This window comes from Penicillium canariense, assembly GCF_028826845.1.
Source record: "Penicillium canariense strain IBT 26290 chromosome Unknown utg000007l_segment0_segment0, whole genome shotgun sequence".
Lineage (NCBI taxonomy): Eukaryota > Fungi > Ascomycota > Eurotiomycetes > Eurotiales > Aspergillaceae > Penicillium > Penicillium canariense.
The window spans coordinates 2,201,119-2,221,042 of record NW_026622734.1 but is presented as its reverse complement, the minus strand read 5'-3'; the positions used below and the strand labels follow the sequence as shown (position 1 = coordinate 2,221,042).

Genomic DNA, 19,924 nt, shown 5'->3' with positions numbered 1-19,924 from the left:
TCATCCACAGATCACCATGCTCCCGGGCTCCATCATCTCGACTTTTGCGGCTCAACACCCTCTTGGTGCTCTGGGCATGCAGCAGCCGTCCCACAATGAGCAGTTTGCCAAGTCGGCCACCAAGAAACGTGAGCCGTTCCCCGCCTGGAGCGCAATCGACGGAGTGAAGAAGACAGCCGACTCGATCGCCCATGAGGCCGCTCGAGAGTACGATGTTGCCAGTCACAAAGCACAGGAGAAGGCGGGGAAGATCGAGCCTTGGACTCCCAAATACTACGCGGCGTGTACATTTGGCGGAATGCTGGCCTGTGTCAGTATTGTTGATATCACATTGAAATCCAACCTAGATCGCTGATACCATTACCCATAGGGCCTCACTCACACAGCAGTCACCCCTCTCGATCTGATCAAATGCCGCCGCCAGGTTGACTCTAAGCTCTATAAGAGCAACATGCAAGCCTTCCGCACGATTCGCGGTGCCGAGGGTTTCCGCGGAGTGTTCACCGGTTGGAGTCCTACTTTCTTCGGCTACAGTGTAAGTTGCGGACCAAAATGGAGAGTCAAGATTCGAGCAAGTCACCAACATAAACCCAAAGGCCCAAGGTGCATTCAAGTACGGTGGTTACGAGTTCTTCAAGAAGTTCTATAGCGACCTCGTCGGTCAAGAGCGTGCCGTCAAGTGGAAGACCGGCGTGTACCTGGTTGCTAGTGCCTCTGCCGAGTTCATCGCCGACGTCGCGCTCTGCCCATTCGAGTCCGTCAAGGTGCGGACGCAGACTACCATCCCGCCTGAATTCCAAGGTACCTTCAGCGGTATTTCCTCAGTCGTCGCCAAGGAAGGTGTATCCGGGTAAGTTACCGGCGTAGTTCCCGCTGAAATAAAGTTGCGTTTCGGAGTATATTGACCGTCCCCACCCAGCCTCTACAAGGGTCTGTATCCACTCTGGGGTCGCCAGATCCCCTACACCATGATGAAGTTCGCCTCGTTCGAGACGATCGTGGAAATGATCTACCGCAGCTTGCCGGGCCATAAATCCGATTACAACAAGGGCGCACAGACTGCCGTTGCGTTTAGTGCTGGTTACCTGGCTGGTATTCTCTGTGCCGTGGTGTCACACCCGGCCGATGTGATGGTCAGCAAGCTGAATGCGAACCGCCAACCGGGCGAGGCCTTCGGCGCGGCGATGAGCCGCATCTATGGCGATATTGGGTTCCGCGGGCTGTGGAATGGATTGCCCGTCCGTATCGTGATGATTGGTACTTTGGTGGGTCCCCATACTCTGATCGATTTGGCTTGAATCCATGCTAACATTGTAACAGACCGGTCTCCAGTGGATGATGTATGGACTCCCCCCCTCCTGTCTTGACTGCTTTCTTCCCGTGGTCTGTACTAACCCTTCCGCAGCTATGACTCCTTCAAGATCTTCATGGGACTCCCAACCACCGGTGGCTCCGGCGAAGACAAGAAGAAGGCACTGGCCAAGTAAAGATGATGCTCAAGGCGACCTTACCGCATGTCGCCCTACCCAACCCTTATCCTTTTCGTTGCCTGTACTCCGTTGGAGTACTGCCAGGCTCTAATCAAGGACCAGGGCTGTTAATTACTTTGCTACTAACCTGTGCTTCACGATGTGCGAATATTGTACTCCGTAGTATTACATTCTTTCATTCCGGCAACATACAATCTCAGATTGACCTCTACTTTTCCAGAATATTCCCCACTAGAATGCTTTCCTCCCTCTATGATATCATCACCCTCTCACAGTTTCAACACTGTTCCACTCTTCAACAGCTGCCAAGCGCGCTATCAGCAAGCCGATTTAGTCACCGCACCCACCAATCGTCGAGTCTTATCTTATCACCCACGACGTCACCAATCGCAGGCGAATCTCGCCGCCAAATGCCCGAATCATTGCAGACAGCCAAATAGAACCCAGCATAGGCGAGCCCAAGACCGGAGTGGACGTCCCTGAAGTACCAATCGCTCTATAGTCTAACGCTTGCGGATGGCGAGATCAAAAGCCCGGGTTTAAACAGCTTCCAGTCCCATCACCCGACCCATTCTCGTATTCTTCTTATTTCAGTAGTCGGCAGCTCTCCCAGACTTTCTTTCTCCAACTCTCCTACCCATTCACCACCCAGAACCATATCCCCCTTTGCCCGTTTAACCCGGTAAGTGCGGCAGATCCGATCGCGTACCTGCGTCTGTTCTCGCAGTCTCACCCGCCCCGGCTGTCCCCGCCTCCATTGCACCTAGTCCCGCCTCGACCTCCGTCATTTCGATTACGATAAGACACGAGCACTTTGCCCCTCGCGCTCCTGTCACACAGCAGCACAGAGCAAGCTTACACTTACACTTACACTTACACTTACACTTACACTCCCTTCTCTATCTAGAACATCCCCTCCCTCATTCGCAATGGTTGAGCAAGAGCAGCCGATGGTCTCGCACGGCCGTGGAGGTAAGAACGCCGCATCCGCGATGCGCGCGCCGAGCTGAGCTGACGCTGACACGACTTCCCGGGACAGGCCAGGGCAATATCGGCCATTCCTCGATGGAGTATGTATCCCCTGCAATGCTCTGCGAAGGCGCGCAGCTGACAATGGATCTAGATACGTCGACGGCGAGATCGTTCGCGAAGGCGTGTACGGCGACCAAGGTGACGGGGCGTACTCTGCCGGTGTAAGCAGCCTGTTCCAGCCCAGCCCCAGTCTAATCGGCTCTGTCCTGTCCTGTCCTTCCCTACCCTACCCTACCTTACCCTACCCTACCCCGCGGTCTATGATCTATGATATATTGCAAGACTAATCTGTGCCATAGCGCGGCGGCGTCGGCAACATCGGCTCCCCCCGCGTACGCCCCAGCACCAAAGTGCCCCACGATACCGACATGATCCCAGAGCTGGCCGTGCGCAACTCCACGGATGAGAACTTCCACGTTGGCGTATGCGGACCCTCTCTCCCTTCTTTCCCTGTTATGATGAGTGCTGGAACAGTTACTGACCTTGTTTCATGTTTCTGTTTCCCAGCGCGGCGGCCAGGGTAACGTCCACCTCGACGAAGCAGCGCGCAAGGAGAAAGAGGAGAAGAAGGCCAAGGGGCTGATGCATGAGGGTCTGGCGGATAAGTTGAAGCATAAGTTGTTGGGGCGGAAGTAAGCGCCGTGGAGTGCTGGAGTGCTGGAGTGCTCGGTTGCTGGAAGGAGATGCCTCTCCCATAGAGAAAATGAGTGGGGTAGAGGGGTGGATTAGTTGGATTAGTTGGTTTTGTGATTCCCATTTGCGTTTCGCTGAGTTAAGGTTGTATGTTTCTTTCTATGGGGATTAGTGTGGTTTGTTGTTTTGCTAGGTGGATTTGGGAAATGGCATGAGCTGAATTATAACGAGATTGATCTTATACTCTCTCCACACGGAACTAACGGACCGTAACCGGCGTATCCACCCACCCAGTTCAGGTGTACCATCTACCAGCTTTCTATCCAACCACCTAATTGAGAGAAAGAGAGAAAAAGAAAAGCGGGCCTTTTGCGCCATGAGAGTCACCAGTATAGTTCACACTGCAGCGCAGCAGCGCACAAATCAGAAGCAATTTGTGTGCAGATACAAAAAGAAATATCGTAAGAAATAGGAACGTTAGAAGATAAAATCAACCTCCGGAAACAAAATACCCCGTCCCAGGAAGTGAAGCCCAGATTCCCATATCCCATAAAACCCCCGTGTAGCATGACCTCGTAATGCATGAACTCAGAGCAAAAACAATCCAGCAATCAGAGGAAAGAAGCAGGGGAAAAAAGAAAATAAAATAAAACCGGGAAAGAAAATGAAGCATGTGGCATCATATCCCAATACCGGTAACGCTGTGCACGTAGGGGATCCAGTGGAGTGGCATAAGACAGAAGGAAAACAACATGACACGAAAACGCCGGGCTGGGGATGTATCAATGAGACGTGAGACGATGGATGGATGGATGAATGGTAGTACATCTTTCTTCCAAGAGAAAGATCTCGAATCGGCATGAGAAAAAGGCGAAGCAGAAACATAGCGGGTACAGATGGACACCGACCCAGTCTATCCCTTGCTAAACCGCTTCTTAAACCAACTCTTCCTCTTATCTCCATTCGCCGGGGCCTGCGCCTTCGGAGGCGGTGGGTTCTTTGTCAGATGTCCATTCGCAGGCGAAGCACCACCCCACATGGGATGCGCGGCAGGCGCTGGTCCGTTCATGTTCGGGCCAGATTCGGCCTGGGCACGCTCGTCAAGCCGCTGTTGCTGCAGAGCCTGCTGCTGCAACTGGTCCATAGAGCTGTTGAGGCTGGGATCCGCCGACTGGCCGTAGGGGTCGGCGTAGCCCCCAGGGCCGGCCATGGCGGCGACGTTGTCGTGGGAGCGCTGGTAGTTCTGCTGCTGGTAGGCGTTCGGCGCACCGCTCCCGTTGCCATTGCTGTAGGCGCCCTGCTCCGAGGACATGCGCGGGGCGTGGCGCGGGCGCCGGCCGCTGCCATTCTGGTTGTACGGGTAGTAGTTGTCGGGCGCCTGGCTGGCGCCGCCGTAGGCGTCGATGATGTTGTCCGGTTGGGACTGGGCGTTGCGCCCGTGGTAGCTGTTCTGCTCGGTGTATCCGCGATTCGTGTGCCCATTGGCGCCTGCAGAGAGCTGATTAGTGGCGGATCGGGAGCTTGCATGGTGAGGAAGGGCGGGTTCCTCACCTCCGTGGTAGCTTGTCCGGCGGCTGAAGTCGCCCCTCTGCGAGGCGGCGTCATCTACAGGGGAACAATCAGCATTGGGATCCCGGAGTGGGATCATCGGGTTCCAACGAACCTGTGCGTGCGTACGAGACCGGGCGGGTGCTGCCATAGGTGCCGTAGATGGCCGCTTCGAAGGAGCGGATAGTATCCAGCGGGCGCTCGAAACGCGGACGGGTGGGATTGGACCAGTCGGGGTCGGCTACAGCGAAACCGGGAGGTTGAGTTAGGGCCATTGCGGCGGCGACCAACGGTCAGGAATGTGTCAGAAGATAAGTACGCACTGATGAGATTGCCCTGCTGATCTTTGTGATCCATTGCGCGCAGAGAGCCCATAGTGGACTCCTGGAGGGCAACCGCCACTATGAGAATTGTCAGTCATGGTTGATCATCGTGGAATGCGACCGTGTGGCCCGCACCCACGTGGAAGGTGGGACGTGGGACATCGGAGGGACGGAAGGAGGGAAGGAGGAGAGCCGGGCGAACGTACTGGGCTGCAACTCGTTCATGGCGACCGAGGGATCAGCTTTGCTCTGTAGATGGCGGCGTGCCTTCTCCTCGGAGGACTCGGAGAGATTAGACTTATGGCCCGAGGCGTTGGTCTTCTGGGATTTGTCCGATTTGACGCTAAAACCACGAGTCCGGCGAGGAGAAACGGCCGGCGGTTGGGGGGCCGCCATTTTATAAATGAATTGGATGTGCCCGGTTTGCTCTAGCGTCCGTTATCAAGGCAAGGCGAGTTCTGAAACAGCTAGGATCTGCCCTCAGCTTCTAGTTTGGCGGCCGTTGTGGAGCGCGCGATGTAAAGGGTGGGAACTGCCAAGACGATCGCAGCGTCGAGGGAGGTGAATTAGCTCTGCGCGGACTGAGACACTGGACACGCGCTGAGCGCAGCGGAGCAGGCTAGTTCGATCGAATAAATGAGTTGACTGTGGAGTGGGGGGGACGCGCTGTCCAAGCAGCAGCCGAAGGCGATGGCTGGGAGAAAGAAAGTCGGTGGGTGGGCGCGACACGGCAGTTGGAGGGGGAAGATCGATCGGGTGGAGAAAGTCGTTAGAGATGGAGCCAGGGTGTGCAGGGCGATCGCTCAAATTTAAAGCAACGGGGGAGAGCTTGTGAAGGAGTGCCTGAACCGAGATTTTGTGGTTGACGAAACGAGCCACGCAATGCCGGGCATAACTCAGACTGACATCCGCGGCTGCTCGTCGGTGGCGTGTGGCGGGTCTGCGACTTGGCTATCTATAGATCGACGGAGGAGAGTCTAAAGACTCGGTATATACAGGTGGAGGGTCCCCGTCCACGCAACCATCCTTCCACCGAGACTGCACTCCCAAATCTTCCATAAAGACCTTGTCTCCCCCCGTCAGTCCTGTTGGGCTGGCGTGCCTGGACCCCCAAGAGCGTGTCCGTGGAACCACCAGCTGGACGGTTACGCGGTTGCGATTGGTGGTGTTCTTGATGGTCCCCCGACTGCGCCAACCTCCCCAGGCTAGCACCGTTAGGGCATCGAGCAGGCTAGGGTAGCACACTAGGGTCAAAAATTATTAATAGCCTAGACATTATTCATGGTCACGCCAGGAACTGTGTCCGACCAAGGCCAATGGCAGTCGCGGGGGCCGGTTGAGGGGCAGATTTTTACGAAAATGCAACGGCTTTTCTCTTCCCGCACCTCCACCGGAACCGTAGATACTTATGCACAAGCGACATATATAACTCCCGTATAGGAAGTCACATCTATGCAGTCCTGACCGTGGTTGGACTCTTATCTGAGACATCCCGCCAATCCCGCGATCAGGCCGGGGATATAAGGATTCCCCTTTCTACCACCTCTCACCTCCCAATGTCCGGAGTGAGCATCTCTGGATTCGATTCCGCGGTTGTAGCTTACTCCCGCGTCTGTCCGTCCATCCGTGCGGGACGCTATCGAAACTTCCCGTGATGCATACTTGCCTATCCGGGCCCTTCCAATTGGCTAGTTAGCTGGTCGCTCGCGGATCGTCGTTTGTCGCCCACACAACCTTAGCTGCATGATTATCATTGGTGAGTCCCTACGTGAATCATGCTATAGCACATTATGCCTAGTAACAAATCAATTTAATTGGGACACTGGTGGTGCAATTGGTCCAGAGAAGATGGTCAGCATCCGAGCTATTTTCGCGAGGGCGACGCGGAATATATAGCCAACGGGCAACGGTCCGGGACTGCTGCAATGGATGTTCCGGAGAATGCGTAATTATCTTCCAGGAGCAATGGCCCAAAAGCTGGAGGCTTTAAGACTCGCTGCATCCATCGTGTCCGTTCCTAGAATCTTGAAGTCTCTGCATAGAGTAAGATAGCCCTCATATCTGATAGCCCTCATTCCTCGTTCTCTCTGACAGAAGACTTGCTGCAAAATTTTCAGATCGAATAGAGACTGGTGGAAAATGGAGAGCGGGATCATTCAAGTAGATAGCACGCAAGCTCGAGAGACCATTGAAATTGTTGCCGAAGATTACCCTGTGATATGAAAGTGGAGACGATCCAGAGCTCAAAACGCCATCCCCACTGATGACTTTGCGCCACGATAGGAAGCATGGATTGGCCTTACGGACTACGAAACCATAGCTATCACAGTCAGAGGAAAGGGGACGGGTGCTGAAGCAGGCTACTGACAATCCCCATTGAAATTCATTGGAGGTTCATACAAGTCGCATGGGGTCGGTCCGGAGAGAATTCTTGGTGTTGGTAGCGTTCATCCAAACATGCCATGGTGGAGTAGCCAGAGCACGACAATGCAATTCGTCTATCACAAAAGAGAAATAAAACGACAGCGGGCAGAACGGACACCGGCGTACCCGGGGAGAAAGTCCCAACCCGATTGGACCTGGGAACCGGCATTGAAGAATGGTGATATGAGGAAGTTGGCGTGCAAGAGCGTCAAATATAGGGAGAGAAAGGGGATGGGTCAAATGAGCCGAAGACCATAGCGTCGACCCAGAAAACACAGAACGCAAAAAAAAATATAAACCGAAGAGCAGGAGAGCGATATCACGCCTGCAGGATGCAAATGCACACCCATCGCAGGCGCAACACGTTCCACGACCCTTCTCTTCCATCCCGGAGAGTGAACGTTGTTAAATTTTTTTGATTCGTAGGGCTGTGATAAGTGGCCCTGCCTTCTCCCACGAATGAAACGTTATCAAACCGCCAACTCCCATCATCTTGCCATCAACATCCGGCTTCGTTCCGTCTCGACTTTTTTAAATTCCATTGCCTGACACCGAAGTTCCGTCTGCGCGCAGAAAGGAGGGGAATTCGCCCACTAGATACAACACAGAGAAGCCGTTTAGATGTTGGAGGGGTAGAGCATGATGCGGACGGTGGCACCGAAGGACTTGGGGGGAAGGTTGTTGCGGAACTTGGCGCGCACAACACCGGAGTTGCCTGGACGAAATATGTTAGGAATCATGGCTGGAGGAGAGAAGAGGGGGTTGACGAGAGAGCAGAGAATGGCTCTGTATCGAGTCGATGCGTACCGTGGGGGCGGGTGACCTTGCCCCAGATCACCCGAATGTGGGAGCCGCGGACCTCACGCTTGGCCCGGTAAACGAAAGCGACCTTCTTGCCAAGGTAGAAGCTGGCGGCCTTGGGGTCCTCAACGCCCTCAATCTTGACCAGACTATATCACTCGTCAGAATTCTGTTTCCCAATATTGCAAGCCGGGTTGTGGGTATGTGGGCGTACCTGGTGTTGGGGTTGGTGTTACGCTTTCCACGCTGGTAGCTCAGGTGGCGACCCCTGCAAAGAACTTCGGGTTAGAATGCTGTTTCTCATCGATAGTGGTGTGTTCTGATATTCGGTTGATTCCTCCATGTGTTCGCTGATCCCTCTCAACAGAAACCCATTTTCGACATGTAGATTGGACTGCGTGGAAAAATGCGATGACGGATGCGTGGTAACTTACTTAACGTAGACTAGAAGAGAGAACGACAGTTAGCATCACGAGTTCAACATTCTAATCGCAGTGGATGTGTGCGCGATGCGCCGTGTCCGTCCGTCTCGCATTCGATCTCCCTCAACCTCGACTTGACACGGCGATCGATGACGGGCGTTTCTCCTCCAGGGTGGCACTCACGTCGGTGTCCTTGTTCCGAAGGCATTGTGACGGCTTTTCTCTGAGCAGCGGGCAAGGATAACAAGTCGAAGGAATGACCCGCAAGAGATCAGAAGTCGTTGCCGGTTGTCGTGGATGTCGTCGCTGATAGAGTCGAGCGCACAATCAAATTGGGAGGTGTGGTGGCCGCTTTCGCCCTAACCCCAATCGGGTCCTTAGCGACAGGGTAAGCGAGGTCTCGTGATAGAAGCGCTAGTCTACAATAGGGTAACCTGGAATAACAGATCTTCCTGGATCCACCATGATCACATAATCACTTTGGCCTTATCGGTTCTTATCGGTTCTTATCGGCCTCACCTCGTTATCTTCATGATCTACGGTCACCTGATCTCTCCTCTGATCACATCATCGCTCCACCGCTCTCTGACCCTTCACTTTTCTGCCGGCCGGGCGTCTGTCCTCCGAGCATTCCAGCGCCAGGCCCGGCAGCATCCAGTCGGGCCCGGTCTGGAGCCTTCTAGTTGACAAACTCACCATGACGTGTCTGCGGTTCAGCGCCGCTCCCGAAGCCCCGGTTACGTCGGCCTTTGTATTTACCCATTGGCGGGTAAGCCGACCTGTTCGGACTTGCAAATTTGGATTTGCTCATACGGATGAACTCTTTACCTAGTTAGCAGTGACTAATTGTAACTACCGGATAACCGTCCTGGAAAAATGCCAGCGCATGCGAGACGGATACATCTCCGGCGTAGTACAGACCGAGGTTCCTGATGGGGAAACCCAGATATTCCCCATGCCCCACCATCCTGCCTGCTGGGATCGCTGAGACTCTGTACGAGGGCCTGGGAGCATTGACAAAGCGATCGTGCTCTGGAAGGGGCTGTCTCGTACGAGGCATCATTATGACGGGGCTTCTATACTGCATACTAGTTATACACCTAGATGGGACGATGGGACGGCACATTGTTCCCGCAATGGTCCCAATTCGCCAGTTGTAGGCGCCAGGATTAGTTTGTCAATTGTATAGTGTAAGGGAGTGTCCCAACGGTTAATATGCCTCCGGATCCGGCGCACAGTGGCCCGGAGTGGCTGTCTCTGACTGGAGCACCATCGTTAAAGCCGGAGATTCCGTCTGGTATGAGAGATGACAAATGTGCCGATCGCTCCTCCACGATTTCGGTCACCGGTAGCTTTTAATGTCTTATCAAGGTACAGACAATACTGTGAGGTACAGTACCTGTCCTTGTATGTCCCTGTAACGAAGCCAGTCATAGTACTGTACAGTATACAGTATAGCATAGTTACTCTAATTCTCTGTGTGATATGCTTATTCTAGCTTCTTCATCTGAAAAACCTGCAGACTAATGGTGGCTTCCGGTAAGAGCAATAAGCTGCCCTCTCCTAGGCTGTTATTAGATTCGGTGGAGCTGTGTTCTCCCTGGAGCATCCTATGTAGACAGCCCCCGCCTTTGGTAGCATTCATGCTCCCAACCAGAGAGTCCGTCGATGTGCAGTCGCGATGCTCCGGTGCCCCACTATGGGCAGTGCATTGCTGGCCGCAAAACTAGGAGTCTGTAGTAGTTCTCTTTTTTAATGGACTCCTTTTTAGTTGTACCGGACTTTTCCATGGTGGTTGGCCATGTACAGCACACCACGATGTAGTGTATTTAGGATGTTTCCGTACCATGGCCATACCTGCTTACCTGCGTGTACCTGTAAAGATGGCTTATCAGATGACCTGGCACCAGGGCGGTTCCTTCTGCTTTCCAGAACGACTGAGCGCTTCGATTGGATCGGCCAGGGGGCGTTGTGAGGGGCCGGCTAGTGCAGCTCACATTGCACGTCACCTCGCCCCGAACCAGCACCCCGAGTCACATCGTCAGCCGTGCAGGCGCGGGGTCATGGAAAGTCAGCAGGAAAAATAAAGGAAAATAAAGATCAAGCCCCCATTCAATTTTGAGACGAAAGTAGGTTGGGGGAAAGCGGAAAGGGGAAGGGGAAAAGGCCGTGATGACCGTGGATATGGAGATTCGGAGTTAACATGGGGGCGGGGGGATGATGCTACAGTATCAACGCCAGAGCAATATGGGTTGGGAGCGCAATTTCGCCACGGCAGAGCAGGTTCCAAGGCGATCATTATATAGTCTCGACTCAAGTCATGCTACCCAGGAAAATCAGGAGGGGAATATCAATAGGAAAGCTCAGTAATACCCTACAGTCATAAATGACACGCAGTACTCAAAACCATAAAATACAGCCATCCGCCCCACCACCAGAGCTGCGAGAGCGACTCCCGTTAAAAAGTACCTGCTCCGCCGGAATTGGACTGCTCTCCTCCCCAACAACTCCTTTCTTCCATCCTCCTATTTCCTTGTCTCATTAATCTCCCTTCCCTTGTACATCACGGCTGTGTTAAAAGATAGCCAGTATGAACGCCCAGGCCAACGAGCGCAAGAACGCTGGGTGAGTCTTTTGTCCCTCGTCTCTGACATCACCTCCCGTCCCTCCGGCAGCGGAAGCGCGCCGCCGACTTCACCTCAACTTTCACCCTCTCCCACTGCGACCGTCCACTTGAACGAGCGCGGTGATCTTCCTCCTCACCCATTTTTCTGCAATCTTTTTTCCGGACCAAATTAGGATCGCATTGTTACTGCCTGCCCCGCGATCTTCTTCCCTCCTGCTACAGCCCCTCCATTCAGCTTGTTCCATGCAATCTCTGCTCTCGTCGACTTGACCGCCCGTTCCCAAACTGACAATGGTTCCTCATTCCAGCACTATCGAGTTGAAAGATGACACCGTCATCGTGGTGCTCGGTGCCTCTGGCGATCTCGCCAAAAAGAAGACGGTTCGTGGTCCCCTTCCACTTTCCCCCGCTACCGGCTCTTCTCGGCTCTCTTCTAGTTACAAAAGCTAACCTGCTAATGTAGTTCCCTGCACTCTTCGGTCTTGTATGTGATATCACCAGCAGAAATCGCCAAGGCGACACCCCCACTAACCTATACTCCCAACCAGTTCCGCAACAAATTTCTCCCCAAGGACATAAAGATCGTCGGATATGCGCGGACGAAGATGGACCACGATGAATACCTCAAGCGCGTGCGCTCTTACATCAAGGTTCCCACAAAGGATATTGAAGAGCAATTAGATCAGTTCTGTCAGCTGTGCTCTTACATTTCCGGCCAATACGACCAGGATGATTCGTTCATCAACCTGAACAAGCACCTCGAGGAGTTGGAGAATGGTCGGCAATCGAAGGAGCAGAACCGCGTCTTCTACATGGCTCTTCCTCCCAGTGTCTTCACTACCGTTTCCGAGCAATTGAAGCGAAACTGTTACCCCAAGTCGGGTCTCGCTCGCATTATCGTGAGTTCCTGATCCAGCACTCCTAGTTACCGAGGCCACAGCCACGCTAATCACCCTGCGCCCCATGTCACAGGTCGAGAAGCCTTTCGGAAAGGATCTCCAGAGCTCGCGCGACCTGCAGAAGGCCTTGGACCCCAACTGGAAGGAGGAGGAGATCTTCCGGATCGACCATTACTTGGGTAAGGAGATGGTCAAGAACATTCTTATCCTGCGATTCGGCAACGAGTTCTTCAATGCGACATGGAACCGCCACCACATCGACAACGTCCAGGTATGGGAAATTGCTACATTCCGCTTCATGGTGCTGCAACGAATTATAGAGTCTAATTTCCTGGCAGATCACATTCAAGGAGCCCTTCGGCACTGAGGGCCGTGGAGGTTACTTCGACGAGTTCGGCATCATCCGTGATGTGATGCAGAATCACTTGCTGCAGGTGCTGACCCTGCTTGCTATGGAGCGTCCCATTTCTTTCTCCTCGGAGGATATTCGAGACGAGAAGGTCCGTGTCTTGCGTGCGATGGATGCGATTGAGCCCAAGAATGTTATTATTGGACAGTATGGCCGCTCGCTCGACGGCAGCAAGCCCGGTTATCTGGAGGACGACACTGTGCCGAAGGAGTCGCGCTGCCCGACCTTCTGCGCCTTGGTTGCCTATATCAAGAACGAGCGTTGGGACGGTGTTCCCTTCATCCTGAAGGCCGGCAAGGGTATGTCCGGATTCTATCTTCCGTCTTTGCCCAGCCGCTGTTTCTAACTCTTCTCCAGCCCTTAACGAGCAGAAGACCGAGGTCCGCATCCAGTTCCGAGACGTGACCTCCGGCATCTTCAAGGACATCCCCCGCAACGAGCTGGTCATCCGTGTCCAGCCCAACGAGTCTGTCTACATCAAGATGAACTCCAAGCTACCCGGTCTGTCCATGCAGACGGTGGTGACCGAGCTGGACTTGACCTACCGCCGCCGCTTCTCCGACCTCAAGATCCCCGAGGCCTACGAGTCGCTGATCCTAGACGCCTTCAAGGGCGACCACTCCAACTTTGTACGCGACGACGAGCTGGATGCGTCTTGGCGTATCTTCACTCCGCTCCTGCACTACCTGGACGACAACAAGGAGATCATTCCCATGGAGTACCCATACGGTAAGAACCAGGCATCCCCACTCGCTGCTGTGTGCTAGTCGGTTTCGATATACTCACATCTCTTTTCTGCACAGGCTCTCGCGGCCCCGCCGTCCTCGACGACTTCACCGCCTCTTACGGCTACAAGTTCAGCGACGCCGCTGGCTACCAGTGGCCGGTGACCACATCTGCCCCGAACCGACTCTAGAGACTTCGCGGGCGAATAGGGAGAGGCATTAGCGCTGTTTACAAACGATATGGGACGCGAGATTTACGACGGCGAACAAAATCCAATTCTTTCCTTTTCTGTTCACGCTACGTTTTCCTTTTGATTATTTTCTCTCTCTCTCTCTCTCTCTATTTTGCATCTCTACTCCTCTTGTGCTGGCTGGCCGGAACTTAAGGTTAGGTACTGGGAGTCATGCAGTCAGCCGGTTGCGCCGATGCGGCTGCGATGTGACGGGATGTGACGTGCTGGATTTTGATTTTTCGGGCTCCAACTGCGTCAGCTAATGTACCTAGAATGGGGCTGAGGCTCGCAATGCAATGAAAGAATATTATGTTACGTTCGAACTATTGCTCTCTGTTCATGAACCCAAGTATGGATATGTGGATTGGAAGTCGATGAGAATGTTGCTCTGTTCCCATCATTCGACTCATGAGCCGAGCGATGCCGTGCCGATGAATGAAGTCATCTTCGGCTCTCGTCTGATTTTCACTTTCAGGGTAGTAAATAACTGTCAAGCAAGCCAACTCACTCAATATTACAGCATCAGTAGAGCACAATTTAGGTATGTTTTGCCATTTTCTAGCGCCTGGCTATCAAAGAGTAAGAAAAGAGCTTTTCCCAATCTGGCTAGATTGACCAAATTTCTATACTCCGTTCTTCAACACTACTAGGTATAGACTTCAGCATACAACCTACGAGTATATTATTATACTGAGTCATCTAGAATTTGATTGTCTACGAGGAGTTGCGAGACGCTCTCATCTCAGAACCCCGCGGGCCCTTGTCAACTCTGGCTTGGTGGTTTCTACAAGTGGCTTCCGTTAAGATTTAAGTCTGATACTATCAATCAACCTATCCGCCAGGTATCTATCGAGTCGCCACCGCCGGGGGAAGGACACACCGGTGCCCGAGACAAAAGCTGTCTACAGCTCCACAGAGAGGCGCGTCAATCGAGGAAGGTCCTTTCGCCAAAGGTGTCGTGGTTAACGAGCTCTGCGCTTGAAAATATATTTCCTGCTTTCAGTTGGTACCTACTACGCTGTGATGAGCGCGTGGTTTGGCAAATAGCGAGAGGTCATTGCTACATATATCCTGGCGCATGCTATGCGTTGCAGCGCACAAAGATAGAGGTCGACAACTTTAGTTGGAATGCTGACTGAGCTTAAGTTATCGACTTCCGGTACCTTAGAGATCTCAATTATACTACTCCACAGTACTTGATACAGATTTCATGCTTTGGACACCCTAATTAGGGCTCCTGTTTACAAGCATATCGAAATTGGCACCCGTTTCTATAAAAAGATGGCGATTACTCAGCGGAGCCTCCCAGTCGGTCCCTTCTTTCCTCCCCGCGAAACACCAACGTGAACAAACCCCAAAAAAGAGCCCGCAGTACCGTTGCACATCTGAAACAAACAAAAAGCCAGTGTAGATGTAAACCTTAGCTTTAATGGTAGGCCTAGACTCTATCTGTCATTCCGCTGTCAACCTGAAACCGAAACCCGATCGGCATCTGCCAGAGATGCACCCTTGGGCGGGTCTAGGTCTGACTTGCCCAGCGCTAAAGCGGCCCGGGGGCCCGCATGAACGACGCTCAGGCCAAGTCCTTTTTTCTCCCCTTCCTCCCCCCCCCATGCCCGCCTGCGCTCGACACCACTGTGCGGTGAATATACAATTCGATACCTAATTAGCGACCAGACCCCTCTCAGAACGACTGGGCAAGAAAGGAGTCAATTGGAACAGCTCCGCGGACATAGGTGCCCCTAGCGAGCCCGGTCGAACAAAGTCCGAGAAGCACGACCCAGCCTTGGGGTCTCGTGCGCAGACTCCATCTACTCCCCTGACGGCCGTGACGATTCATTCATTCGAGAACATCTCCTAGAGGAAACGGCCTTCGCGACAACCCCAGAACCCCACCGCCCGGCCCACAGACCCGACTAGCGACGGCGCGTCTTTACCCAGAGACCTCGGCTCCTGGCCCACAATACTCGACGATTGACTCGATTACCTCGTGCGTGAAAAGGAGGGAAGGCGCATGCACCAGTGCGCGTAACAACCATGCCGCAGGCTGCACGATGGGCGGGTACGCCATCTATCAAGGGGCGATCTGAGTCTACGCGGATGGCGCTGTTGACGTTTAGTTTGGTTGGATTGCAGTGCGTATCGCCCGAGATAGGACAAGAGGACATTTTGGGGAGAAACAAACCTTTGGAGAGTCAAGGTTGTTGAGGGCAATTAAGGTCGGTGACTGACTTTATGCTCGCGGATAGGTTTACTTGGGGCACTGAGATGACCTGTGCGTTCCTACCAATTCTGACGAAGGCGTGGACGACAATGCTAACTTTGGACATGCGGATAGATTGCACACCATATCTCCTCCAACTCGGCTTGACCAAATCCAAGACCTCCTTGGTATGGATTGCTGGACCACTCTCCGGCCTGATTATCCAACCTTTGATCGGCGTTATCGCCGACCGATCGCGCTCGAAATGGGGCCGACGGAGACCGTTTATGGTCTTTGGCTCATTCGTGGTGGCATTCTGCTTAATTGTTCTGGGATGGACGGCTGAGATTGTTGGCATGTTCGTCACGGAGCCCGAGAAGGTCGGTGCGGTACTACATTGTGATTTGGCGTATAGAGGTATGAAGCTAATTGGGGACATATGCTACAGGCTAAGAAAGTCACTATCGCGTTGGCTGTCTCCAGCATATATGCAGTGGACTTTTCTATTAACGTTGGTGAGTGGTACCCCCGCTTGAGGTTGAAGCGAGGCTGATAGGATTCTAGTCCAAGCGTGTTGTCGCAGTTTGATCGTGGATACGCTCCCGATTCCTTTGCAGCAGGCTGGGTCTGCTTGGGGTATGTTGATTCTCTCCTGTCTAGCTCGACGAAACGACGAAGTGCTAACGGTTCCCACAGCGGGCAGAATGTGCGCCATTGGCCAGCTGATTAGCTACGTGGTTGGCTCGATTGATACGGTTAGCATCTTTGGAAGTCTTCTTGGCGACACACAGTTCAAGCAGATGACGGTCATTGCGGCGATTTCTTTGATTCTCGCGGTGGCGGTGACGTCCTACTCTGTCAAGGAGCGCGTCCTGATCTCAGCGAGGTGGGTCAACTCAACCATTCCCATGGAAGACCGAGAACTCACAGATGAAAATAGGGATTCCGATGGGAAGGGCGGCGCGATTCAAGCCATCTCGCAACTGTTTAGAACGACAATGGAGCTCCCGCCTCGCATCCAGGCCATCTGCTGGGCGCAATTCTGGGCCTGGATTGGTACGAATACCTAAATAAACCCCACTGTTCCTTCCAGAAAGACACCCACTGACACGTAACAGGCTGGTTCCCCTTCCTCTTCTACAGCACCACCTGGGTCGGCGAGACCTACTTCCGCTACGAAGTCTCAAAAGACCAAGTCACGAAGGCCACTGACATGCTCGGCGAAGTCGGCCGTGTCGGCAGTCTCTCTCTCACCGTGTTTTCCTCAATCACATTCCTTAGCTCTGTCCTCCTGCCATTCTGCATCCAGTCACCAGATACCAAGCGCTCGCGTTTCACGCCCCGGCCACCACCCGGCGTCGCCGCGGCTCTCAAAGCTGTCACCGCCGTCCGACCGGATCTCCAAACAGCCTGGTTCATCTCGCAGATCATGTTTGCCGCCACTATGATCTTCGCACCGCTCGCGCACTCGCGCGCCTTTGCAACCTTCCTCGTAGCAGCCTGCGGTATCCCCTGGGCCATAAGTGGCTGGGCACCGTTTGCCTTCATGGGCGTCGAGATCAACAAATTGACCATGAACGGCGGCACCGGTGGTGGAGGGATGGCAGGGCAAGCTACGCGCTCCGGTGTGACGATGATCACTTCCGCGAGTGTGCGCAATTCAGCGGCCGACACCGAGCTGGAAGTGCTAAGGCTAAACCACCGCGACTCAGACAGTGACGGCGACGAAGAAGACCAATCCTCAAACATTCCATCCACGGGGGAATTAGCTGGCATTTACCTTGGCGTGCTGAATGTATATACCACGCTGCCGCAATTCGTCGGCACGTTCATCAGCTGGATTGTCTTCACGCTTCTTGAGCCTGGCGCACAGCCCAACAAGGACAGCGATTCCTCCGACACGCAGTGGATGAACCTGGACAAAGACAAACCCAACGCTATTTCCATCTGTCTATTCATTGGCGCCATCAGCGCCCTCGTCGCCGCCGAGGCGACCCGCCGCTTGCGGTATGTTCCCTAGACAGCCCTCCAGATGGGGCTGGTCCTTATGAGGGGCCATTACGACGTGATACAAAATAAACCAGCAAAACCAGGACAAAGCGCTTTATACCCGATGCATTGCATGCCTGTTACAATGGGAGGAAAGAGAGGTCCGCATAGAAGGGTCCTCGATTGGAGTTTGGCATTTGGGGCGTGTGTGCATACAGTAATTTCGGCGAAACTGTAGGTAATAATATTAATGACCATTGCAATTAATCCGGATCGCTGTCAAGCAGTAGCGCCTCGGACCGTTGAAAAGCTTGAGCCTGTGTGTCGAGTATATCCACCCAAGGTTCGTAGCTTAACCTGCGGCGCTGACGTCCACCCAATCCCAACCTCCGTCCCCCTAGATGTCGTCAATTGCCATTCCTACTCGTTGGATAACTCCCTCCAATGTGCCCCTCATTCCACACACCGCCATCGGAGGTGGAGTCGAATTTCTTTTAGTGAAAATGCTTGATAAGCAGCGATTAGGGGGGTGCAAGGTGGGGCAATGACGAGATGATGATATCGTGCAGCACTCAGCTTCCAGAACTTACCCAACCTTCCAACCATCTCTTTCTCACGGCCGACAATCTTGCTCACCCGCAAATACAGCTTCAATTTACACCGGAACACAATGGCTCCGAACGTTCTCGTCGTTTTGACCTCCGCGAACGAGATCCCCTCGCTGAAAAAGCCTACAGGCTGGTATCTGGTATGAAATGCCCCTCCATCGGGGTTCTGAGATGGGGCGTTATGCTCGGAATGTCCTGCTAGGCACACCATCTGACGCCCATCGTGACCCTCTTCAATTCGCCGCACCGGGAACAGTTACGGCTATAAGAATGCAGTGTATCGCTAACGGCCCGCTAGCCTGAGTTCGCCCACCCCCATGAAGTCCTCCACAAGAAGGTCTCCCTGACCATCGCCTCGCCCAAGGGCGGCGAGGCCCCGCTGGACCCAGCCTCAGTTGAGATGTTCAAGTCCGACCCAACCTCGGCGACCTTCCTGGAAGAGCAGAAGGCGCTGTGGACGAACACGCACAAGTTATCGGATGTCCTCGCGCGCGCGGACGAATTCGACGCCCTCTTCTACGTAGGCGGACACGGACGTAAGTAGTCTCTTTCCTGATCTTCATCCGAGCCGAGTCGAGGCGAGGCCCAGTGAAACAACCACCTAACTAACACCGCATCCAGCCATGTTCGACCTCACAACGGACCCCACCTCCATCGCGCTGATCGAGACCTTCGCCGCAGCCAAAAAGCCCGTTGCAGCCGTCTGCCACGGACCCTGCGTCTTCCTTAACACGACCGCCCCGTCCGGCGTGCCTCTCATCTCCGGCGCCACGGTGACCGGCTTCTCCAACGAGGAGGAGGACCAGGCGCAACTGTCGGCGGCGATGCCGTTCATGCTGGAGACTGAGCTGCAGAAGGTCTCGGGCGGCGGGTATGTCAAGGCTGATGCGCCGTGGGGCGAGAAGGTGGTTATTTCGAAGACGGCGGGGGTTGGAGGAGTGTTGATTACCGGCCAGAATCCGGCGAGCGCGACGGGAGTGGGGCAGGCAATCCTGCAGGCGTTGGGGGTTTAGGGTCCTGTTGACAAGCGACGGGATGTGTCATCCCATATGGGATTGAGGTAGTGAATAGTGATTTGATGAAAATGAATTTTGATTATATGAGTTGTGTCGTATTTGTGATTGCGAACATCGCGATAGCTGGGGCCTTTCACTATGGTCGTGATGTTGTTGCACACCGCGTGGCTGCAACTAGTGTGCCACTGGGCATCGAGTCCCCACAAGTGGAAAGTTTCTTCTGATTAGACTCCAATTGCATTGCGGTGGCGGTAATAATGAGGTGGAAGAACCTGCCTGGGTCTAACGGCCACCCTATTCGGTGATCAATTGTCCTAGCCTTTCGAGCTCTACTCCCCTACTCTTGGGAACCCAACGATTCAACTTTCTTCAATCCAGATCATATTGATATTTAGCAAGCTTCACCGGCATAAAGAATCCAGTAGCGAAAAAGGGGAATAGAGCAAGAACAAAAAAAACAGAAGACACAGCAGAAGCAGAAAGGCAGTCAATAAGAGTGCCCACATCGGCATCGGCATAGATGAGACGACGGAGGGTAAATAG

General features: G+C 53.7%; 7 protein-coding genes across 7 annotated transcripts; 5 read left to right on the top strand and 2 right to left on the bottom strand.

Moving 5' to 3' along the window:
- Positions 1–16: 16 nt before the first annotated feature.
- Positions 17–1,487, top strand: N7482_009825 (putative mitochondrial phosphate carrier protein; the record flags this gene model as incomplete). Its single annotated transcript, XM_056691949.1, has 6 exons — positions 17–310; positions 371–535; positions 597–850; positions 920–1,265; positions 1,321–1,340; positions 1,406–1,487. The coding sequence occupies 6 exons, from the start codon at positions 17–19 to the stop codon at positions 1,485–1,487; spliced, it is 1,161 nt and encodes a 386-aa protein (XP_056539655.1).
- Positions 1,488–2,419: 932 nt separating this feature from the next.
- On the top strand, positions 2,420–3,158 carry N7482_009824 (DUF3602 domain-containing protein; the record flags this gene model as incomplete). The annotated part of the gene is made up of 5 exons (XM_056691948.1): positions 2,420–2,462; positions 2,530–2,560; positions 2,614–2,683; positions 2,822–2,944; positions 3,030–3,158. The coding sequence occupies 5 exons, from the start codon at positions 2,420–2,422 to the stop codon at positions 3,156–3,158; spliced, it is 396 nt and encodes a 131-aa protein (XP_056539654.1).
- A 910-nt stretch (positions 3,159–4,068) lies between these two features.
- Positions 4,069–5,422, bottom strand: N7482_009823 (DUF2406 domain-containing protein; the record flags this gene model as incomplete). Its single annotated transcript, XM_056691947.1, has 4 exons — positions 4,069–4,760; positions 4,819–4,944; positions 5,027–5,104; positions 5,233–5,422. The coding sequence occupies 4 exons, from the start codon at positions 5,420–5,422 to the stop codon at positions 4,069–4,071; spliced, it is 1,086 nt and encodes a 361-aa protein (XP_056539653.1).
- A 2,645-nt stretch (positions 5,423–8,067) lies between these two features.
- Positions 8,068–8,881, bottom strand: N7482_009822 (60S ribosomal protein eL33; the record flags this gene model as incomplete). The annotated part of the gene is made up of 5 exons (XM_056691946.1): positions 8,068–8,165; positions 8,258–8,400; positions 8,466–8,519; positions 8,686–8,695; positions 8,857–8,881. 5 exons carry the CDS (start codon positions 8,879–8,881, stop codon positions 8,068–8,070), a joined length of 330 nt encoding a protein of 109 aa, XP_056539652.1.
- Positions 8,882–11,590: 2,709 nt separating this feature from the next.
- N7482_009821 (glucose-6-phosphate dehydrogenase) lies at positions 11,591–13,523 on the top strand (the record flags this gene model as incomplete). The annotated part of the gene is made up of 7 exons (XM_056691945.1): positions 11,591–11,680; positions 11,763–11,783; positions 11,848–12,198; positions 12,272–12,469; positions 12,519–12,906; positions 12,965–13,336; positions 13,411–13,523. 7 exons carry the CDS (start codon positions 11,591–11,593, stop codon positions 13,521–13,523), a joined length of 1,533 nt encoding a protein of 510 aa, XP_056539651.1.
- Positions 13,524–15,602: 2,079 nt separating this feature from the next.
- Positions 15,603–17,788, top strand: N7482_009820 (putative sucrose transporter; the record flags this gene model as incomplete). The annotated part of the gene is made up of 7 exons (XM_056691944.1): positions 15,603–15,700; positions 15,815–15,840; positions 15,904–16,157; positions 16,217–16,283; positions 16,333–16,404; positions 16,465–16,824; positions 16,887–17,788. The coding sequence occupies 7 exons, from the start codon at positions 15,603–15,605 to the stop codon at positions 17,786–17,788; spliced, it is 1,779 nt and encodes a 592-aa protein (XP_056539650.1).
- A 639-nt stretch (positions 17,789–18,427) lies between these two features.
- On the top strand, positions 18,428–19,378 carry N7482_009819 (ThiJ/PfpI family protein; the record flags this gene model as incomplete). Its single annotated transcript, XM_056691943.1, has 3 exons — positions 18,428–18,505; positions 18,664–18,901; positions 18,987–19,378. 3 exons carry the CDS (start codon positions 18,428–18,430, stop codon positions 19,376–19,378), a joined length of 708 nt encoding a protein of 235 aa, XP_056539649.1.
- Between the last annotated feature and the right edge of the window lie 546 nt (positions 19,379–19,924).